Raw genomic sequence first — 8,097 nt, forward strand, 5'->3', positions numbered from 1 at the left:
CTGCCCACAGTAAATGCAGAGGCCCAAAGAGCGACGTCTCTCCTTCTCCTCAGGGGTTAGATTCGCTCGACCTATCTGCATCGGTTCTTCGGGATGAGCCGGAGAGGGATGAGGGTGATGTGGTCGTGGTGGAGCATGGTCAGGGATTGGTCTGAGGTTCTGTGTCCTGTGTCTCTCTTTTAGACGTCTCTCGATGTTGGCAGCTAACTGGACTAGGGACTCTAGGTTCTCTGGTTCCTGGCAAAATGCTAATTGGTCCTTAATCCGATCATTAAGCGCGTGAGAGAATGCGGCTCTAAGTGACGGTTCATCTAGTGAGGACAGGGAGGCAAGAGTACGAAAATCAATGGGAAAATCTACTACAGATTGTCGGCCCTGCTGGAGACTCCAGATTTGTTTGGCGATTTCGGCTGGGGATTCTGATTTATCAAAAACCTGTTTGAATTCAGCTAAGAAGGCTGCAAACGGTCCCTGCAGAAAGGTTGGTTGCCAACTCCTGGCCTCGGCCCACTGTACGGCTTTACCACGCAACAGACTGACCATATAATAAATCTTAATAGCATCATTTACAAACGTCTCAGGCGATCTGTTGAAAGCTAATTCACAAAGTAATAAAAAACCACGGCACCTTTCAGGTTCACCGGCGGATGTTTCTGGTTGCGGGGATTGCGCAACTCGGAAACCGACCCCGTGATGCGGAACAGGAAGTGGAGCCAGGAGAGAGGCTACAGAGACAGCAGCAGAGGATGATGTGAGTTTCTCGTTTACCTGGTGGAGGGCGGAATCGAGCTGGAATAAACGCTGGTTAACAAGTGACAACTGATCGAGGGCGGAACGAAGGGATCCTTCATGCTGAGTTAATGTATTTGCTAAGGCTGCGGGAAGTGATTCTTCAATGGGGGTGTTTTTCTGGCCGGTTGATTCTGTCATGCTGTGGGTAAGAGCTTTCACCCAGGACATGAAGAATCACATCAGAGGAACGGTGAGTAAAAGTAAAATGGTTTATTTACAATGAGGAACAACAGAAAAGGCAAAAACTAACTAAAGGCGCTGCTTCAGATCAGGAACAGGAGGAAACCGGAATCTACGGGAATATAAGCAGAAGGTGAGCGAGACCAGAACCAGAGAACCAGGAGATGAGTCTGTGACTGGGAAAGTTCATAGGGTCAGGAGTCGGAACCAGAGCGGAGGCGAACTGAGGAAGGTCGGACCAGAAGAGGAGTTCAGAGCGTGAGGCAGGCGGGCAGACGTGGAGAGAGGAGTCCAGAGGATCTTTAAGCGACGAGACGTGGCAACAACTCCAGGCAAGGTAGGTGATGCAGGTACAGGTTACTGGAACGGAGTTCAAAGTTACCAACATGGAAACACGGACAAGCAGGCAGGTTCAGAGGCTAGAGAACTACCCATGTGAGAGTATCAACCGGCACTGGAGTTGAGTCGCACCGCTCCTTAAATCCTCTGTCCCTCAATTAGTCAAACTCCCAACAGGTGTGCCGTCTGCCGCGCCTACCTGCAACACAAAAAGAACAGAAAATCCACCAGTAGGTGGAGGCAAACCGTGACAAAAAAAGGTACAAAAAATACAAGAATAAATTAGTTACAATAATAAGAAAACAAAAAAAGGATTATTATAGCAATTTATTAGACAAAATAAAAATTATATCAGAGCAACTTGGGGAATACTAAATGGTGTAATAAAAAGAAATAAAACAGCTTCAACTGTTCCACAATACTTTGTAAATAGACAGTGTGAAATTAGTAAAATTAGCACAATAGTAAACGAATTTAACAATTACTTTACTAATGTGGGACCAAACTTAGCAAACAACATTCCTAAAAGAACTAATTATAACATCAGTGCAAAAATAACAAGTAATAAAAATCGTATACTTCTGAGTCCAGTAACTAGCGATGAAATAAGAAGCATTGTAAATAAATGCATCAATTAAAGAACTACTGACTGTAACGATCTAGACATAACATTAATAAAAAATATAATAGAAAATATCATCCATCCCTTCACTTACATATGTAATTTATCTTTTACAACAGGAACATTTCCAGATAACATGAAAATAGCTAAACTCATACCAATCTACAAAAGTGGTGAAAAACACACTTTATCCAATTACAGACTAATATCCTTATTATCGCAATTTTCAAAAATATTAGAAAAACTTTTTATTACTAGGCTAGATGAATTCCTGATGAAAGAAAATATATTAAACAACAGTCAATATGGTTTTAGAATTAATCATTCAACTTCCATGGCACTAATGGAACTTACAGAAGAAATATCAGAAGCCATTGACAAAAAAAGATCCATTTCACAAGTATTTTTTATTGATTTAAAAAAAGCGTTTGATACAGTAGATCATGGAATTCTTCTTAGAAAACTTAGTAAATATGGTATCAAAGTAATGGCTCTAAAATGGTTAACAAGTTATTTGAATGATAGGAAACAATATGTACAAATAAATGACATTAAATCAAATCTACGTGATATTACTTGTGGGGTACCACAAGGGTCAGTACTGGGTTTGAAACTATTTATTATGTATATGAATAATATTGCCTCTATATCAAATATATTAAAATGTATTCTATTTGCAGATGACACTACCTTTTATTATGCAGGAGATAATATCAAACAGACGATAGAAACAGTACAAACTGAGATGAAAAAAATAAAAGTATGGCTTGATGGGAATAAACTCTCATTAAACACTGATAAATCATGTTTCATGATATTTAGTAAAAGTTACTCAAATGATACAAGTCTATTAAAGGGACTTTACGGAGTTTTGAATTTTTTTGCTCGTGATTGCCCCCTCAGGCCAAAAGCGTAACGGCAGCTTCAATAGTAGGCTCGTGCACGAGGCGTGCATGCCGTACGTGCACACTCCTTAACGAAAATAACAGCTGAGACAGTCCCTTGTGTGTGTGTGTGTGTGTGTGTGTGTGTGTGTGTGTGTGTGTGTGTGTGTGTGTGTGTGTGTGTGTGTGTGTGTGTGTGTGTGTGTGTGTGTGGCCTGGAGGACAGAGGACAGGAGAATGCGCAGCTAATAAATTAAATAATTTGGTTCTGTACCTTTCTCTTCAGCACAGCCGACAAAGGTTTAAGATTTGTCAGTCCTCCTGCATGCTCCGATCATTCCCTTGCTTGAAAATTTGTTCCAAAATGAAAGTTGAACCCACATCTTTTTTATCTGTGAATTCAATGCCATTCAGCGAGTCTCAAATAAATATTTGTGCATCTTACTGTAAAAATTATACCATTAATGTAAAAAAGAAACTCTAAACAAACTATGTTGACTTCCAGAATCAAACCCGGGTCTTCTGCACGGGAGTCCAATGTAATGGTGTGAAAATTAATTTAAGATACTTAAATTAATAGCAAAAGTTTATTTATTAATCAGAAGATTCAGTGAAAAAAATTTCATTCGATACACTGGAAATGCAACCCTTTTCTGTGTTTCGTTTCAATAATGAGGCAAGTTTAAAAATGAAGACGTTTTATTTCTAACAATTTTAAACTGGAAGATTTGAAATGACAATTAATGGATGGCAATTTGAATGGAAGCGTTCTGGTGAAAATTATGTTTTGCGGATAACTGAGTAATTTTGAGAGAAAACAGCATCAAACGTCATCTGTCGTGTTCTACGTCACCCAAACAGGGCTTACCCTCTTGTGGATCCAGAGATCGGAGGATGGGTTCATCCAAGATGACACTCGGGGCTGGCAGGAAGATGCGAGTGTCCGATGCTCTGGTCCAGAGTGGTAGCCGGGTACACAGCTGTACGAAGGGTTTGGCAGATGCACGTTATCGTCTTAACTTAACTTCAGAAATCAATGACTCTGGGAGAGTCTTGCGTTAGTTCGTTAGTTTCGTTTGTTCTTTAGCCATTCTTGTCGGCGTGACAGAACAGCAGGTGGAGGCTTAGGAGACGGCCCTTCTCCTTTCCTCCTGGTGTTGGTTCAAGAACTGGACGTGAAATCTGTAATGGTTAGTTTTTACCAAAAACTCTCAGAACCCCTCCCACTCTCATTTCTCTCCAAGAACATGTTGATCACGGTGATCTCTGAGAGCTGAATCATACAAATGTCTGTATTTACGAACCTCTGCCATACTAGTTCTTGCCAGTCCGCCATGTTTTTCTGCGTCCGACCGTCCGCGTGGTGGTGGTGGTGGTGGTGGGGAGGGGTTGCCATGGAGATGCACTCCTGAAGAGTGCAGAGGGGAGGGGGAGGAGAGAGGAGATAAAAAGGCAGGGAGAGAAAGTTAGAGAGCGCGCGGCTGGAAGCTTGTGCTACTGAGAAAGTTTTTGATCTTGTCTGTGACCCGCTGCATGGGATTTTCACAAGCCCCCACAATGCCTCTCTAAAAATGGTCCCAACCCGGAAGTAAGAAAAATTGCAGTTCCACCCTCATCCGCTGGGGGCTGGTACCAGAAGCGAGCAAATCCTCATTGACTCCCATGTTAAAAAAGCCATTTTCACAGCAGAAATAAACATGTTTACAGCCTGGTTCCAAAAATTGTTTTTTGTCTAAATTATCTAGTTTCTACTCATGACAACTCTGAGGGGGGTGAATTTTTTTCTCACTCTTCTGTTTAAGTGTATTGAAAGCCTAAAATTCTGTATAATTAATGAGCATCCGACACACGTGACCGCCGCCTCAGACCCACGTGACCACAGAGCTAGCTCCGTGGAAAGGCCTCATTACAGCCTCGGTCCCTCCTGGAAACTGTGTGGGGATTTTGAGTCTCTGTGCTTGTGAATTCTGTTTTGGATATTATTGGTGCAATTGTTGGACAAAATGACTTGCTGTGGTATTAATTGCACTAATAGAGCGTCCAAGGAGTCTCCACTTCATTTTTTCAGTAAGTTAAAATCTATATTCGCATTTTATGTCACTGCCGCCTAGCTGAGTTTACCGAAGTAGCTAGCTAACTATCAGTTTAACATGTAGCATGTACTGTTAACCATGAAATTTAAATGTAAAATACGGTAAAATAATTAATAGGGCATATTTCGATGGGTAAAAGGGTAAAACCCAGTGCATTTAAGATAAAAATGGGTTGAAATATGACAGAGCGCGCCGCTTGGAGGGACACTTCTGTGTTCCATTCTTTCATCCGGTAATCCCCAGCGGTCAGGCCGGGCAGCCTGACCGATGCGGCGCCTCGCTGCTGCGGGCTGACCGGAGAAATACTGCAGCTCATTGAGAAGTCTATAGGGCATACAGCGTTTCCCTTAAATCCCACCGCCACGCCTACAAGATCCCAAGTTTCTTTGTTTTTGTTGGCGCTGTTTACTGAAGAAGCAGCGGGAACACCAGCAAGTTTCATCAGACTCGTAAAGTTTGTTTTTGCTGGGGACCCCCTGTATTTTACTGCTCCCTCCTGCAGTCTTCCCCTATTAAAATTTAAAATGTGTAACTTTATGTTTTGGGATGAATGACTAATATTCATGTTAAACTAAAACGTTAGATATTTAGGGGAAAAAACAAAATAATAAACATTATACAGATGTCAAATAAATCAAACTGTAATTAAACTATATGTTTTCAAAGTCTCGATTCTGGATAAAATCCAACAACATATGCTTTATAAATAAACACTACACATGGCTTTTACACACACACACACACACATTACATTGTGATTTCTTAGTAAATATTCTATTTGGCGAGAGATAAACTTTATTGTATTTATCCTAGTGAATCTATAATTAAACGGATAAACTAGTAGTAGCACATCCAACATCAAAGAAAGTAAAAAGTTATTATCAGGAGAGGGAGAATGATTAAGTGGTTAGCAGCAGTGTGCTAGCCGATGGCCCCCTCCATGAGGCCACCACAGCTCAGCAGAACATCGTTGTAGCTTCTTCTGGGGAGAAAAACACTTAGAGAAAAAATAAAGTTAACAGCTGAAATAGCAGGAAATAATACAGTTAAAGAGCAGACTGTAGAAGAAAGAAACCCCTGGGTTAAACTGGTCTGTCTACTGCATAATGCTGAACTCTAACATGTGTCCTCAGGGAAGGACCTGATTGGTGTCCAGAACCTGCTGAAGAAGCACCAGGCTCTGCAGGCTGAGATCACAGGTCATGAACCTCGCATCAAGGCTGTCACCCAGAAAGGAGAGACCATGGTGGAGGAGGGTAGAGCAGGTCTGGTCCTGACATGTTTCTGAGGTGTCTGCAGGTTCTGGCTCACTTTTTTTTGGGTCCAGGTCACTTCGCTGGTGAGGAAGTGAAGACTAAACTGTGGGAGCTTCATGGACGTTGGGACACGCTGAAGGCCAAGGCGTCCCAGAGGAGGCAGGACCTGGAGGACTCTCTGCAGGCCCAGCAGTACTTTGCGGATGCTAATGAGGCCGAGTCCTGGATGAGGGAGAAGGAGCCCATCGTTGGAAGTCCAGACTAAGGGAAAGACGAGGACTTGGCCGAGGTATGGAAGTCCCTTCCTGAGAAACTCCAATCGCTTTTCTTTGCTCTCTTTCCAGTCATTCATAATTAGTGTTTCTGTATTTGTCATTTCCTTCGGTTGTCTACCAGACGTCGTTGCTCGTTTGAGCGTCTCATGGGTTAGGGGTAGAAGTGCTGGCCTCGCACAGGAAGTGATGACAAACGTGTTCCCGTCGCTCTTATTTCAAACGGTTTACAAGCTGTGATGTGTGTTCCCGCTGCAGAGCAGCCATGACACGTGGCAGCCAGCAGAAGGCTCACGCTTTTCCACTAAACACCCACAGAGCTGCGTCTGCGGTGAACTGAGCAGGGTTTGTTTTACGGTGGCGGATCCGATTGGACCATCGCTGCGAGAAAGCTCCACTTGTGTCAGACGAGCTGAAGGTTCTGATGTTCTGCTCCACAGGCTCTCCTGAAGAAGCACGAGGCCCTGATGTCGGACCTGTCGGCTTACGGCAGCAGCATCCAGGCCCTGAAGGAGCAGGCCCAGTCCTGCAGGGTGAGTTCAGAACCCTCGGCCCTTCAGAACATTCTTATCCACCACGTTCTAACACCAGACCTGTTAACCCGACAGCAACAAGGTAATCAGCAGGTGCTTTTGTCCTGCAGGACCTGAAGGCCAACGAGTCCCGCCTGAGGGACATCAACAAGGTGGCATCTGAACTGGAGTCAGAAGGTCTGATGGCTGAGGAGGCTCCTATGGTTCAGGCTCAGGTGAGCGTCACCTGTCTGCAGCAGCTGGTCCCTCTCACTTCCTGGTTTAACTCTGCTCGTCTCTGTTTGTAGCAACAAGAACATCTGGGTTCTGCTCCTGGAAAGGTGCATGTTGTCCTCCACCAGAACCAGACGTGGTGTTTTTGTTACCACTCGTTTGTTTGTTTGTTTGTTTACAGGATGAAGCCGACTCTAACACGGCGTCACCCTGGAAGGTGAGTTCATTCAGCTGATCAGAGGTCACCTCTGATGGCAGCAGTCACGGCCGACCGTGCTGACCCACACAGGAATTCAGGTGACCCGGCAAGCACCAGGTGCTGGTGAAAGTGGGGACATGTCAGCTGGTTGCCATGGCTACAGTTATCTGTATGACTGCTGACTCGTGTGTGTTTCCTGTGACCTTTGACCTCAGACCGTACGGTTGGGCGTTCAGACGACGGCTAACTTTAATTCCATCAAGGTAAGAGGAAGCTCTTCCCTTCCTGTCTGAGCGATCCGTCTCCAGGTTTCCTCGTCCGGCGTCCAGCCCGCTGGCGTCCACCTTCATCTCACCTTCATCTCATCTCACTTCATTTATAGTGCAATACTTTCACATTATCATTTTCCCACACTTCTGTATACCTGTATTTTGTTGTTTTTCAATAAAGAATGACAAATTATTTAAGTTTGGTTTTTGTTGCACACAAATATAGATCTGTAAAAAATATCTGCCAAGCTAATGTTTACATAACAAGTATGATTGGGTTTTGCAATACGGCACTCAAGTTTATTTTAGTAAGATTTTCAAACCAAGTAAAGTTAGTAAAGAACACATTTCTATTGTCTGCTAAGAAACTGTTGGGATTTAAAATGGGCCTGTTGTACAAATAACTTGTAAATGATTATTCCTCACTTTTGTCTTAACCAAAGAA

At 43.4% G+C, this 8,097-nt stretch overlaps 2 protein-coding genes across 2 annotated transcripts; both read left to right on the forward strand.

Annotated features, from left to right (window-relative positions):
- The first annotated feature begins 4,754 nt into the window (after positions 1 to 4,754).
- On the forward strand, positions 4,755 to 6,431 carry LOC139072085 (spectrin alpha chain, non-erythrocytic 1-like). Its single transcript, XM_070555277.1, has 3 exons — positions 4,755 to 4,884; positions 6,044 to 6,175; positions 6,238 to 6,431. The coding sequence occupies exons 1-3, from the start codon at positions 4,821 to 4,823 to the stop codon at positions 6,429 to 6,431; spliced, it is 390 nt and encodes a 129-aa protein (XP_070411378.1). The 5' UTR covers positions 4,755 to 4,820.
- On the forward strand, positions 6,341 to 7,845 carry LOC129159761 (spectrin alpha chain, non-erythrocytic 1-like). The gene is made up of 6 exons (XM_070555278.1): positions 6,341 to 6,455; positions 6,879 to 6,971; positions 7,082 to 7,186; positions 7,259 to 7,291; positions 7,366 to 7,401; positions 7,599 to 7,845. Exons 2-6 carry the CDS (start codon positions 6,906 to 6,908, stop codon positions 7,674 to 7,676), a joined length of 318 nt encoding a protein of 105 aa, XP_070411379.1. The 5' UTR covers positions 6,341 to 6,455; positions 6,879 to 6,905; the 3' UTR covers positions 7,677 to 7,845.
- Positions 7,846 to 8,097: the final 252 nt, after the last annotated feature.

This window comes from Nothobranchius furzeri, chromosome 10 (genome assembly GCF_043380555.1).
Source record: "Nothobranchius furzeri strain GRZ-AD chromosome 10, NfurGRZ-RIMD1, whole genome shotgun sequence".
Classification (NCBI taxonomy): domain Eukaryota; kingdom Metazoa; phylum Chordata; class Actinopteri; order Cyprinodontiformes; family Nothobranchiidae; genus Nothobranchius; species Nothobranchius furzeri.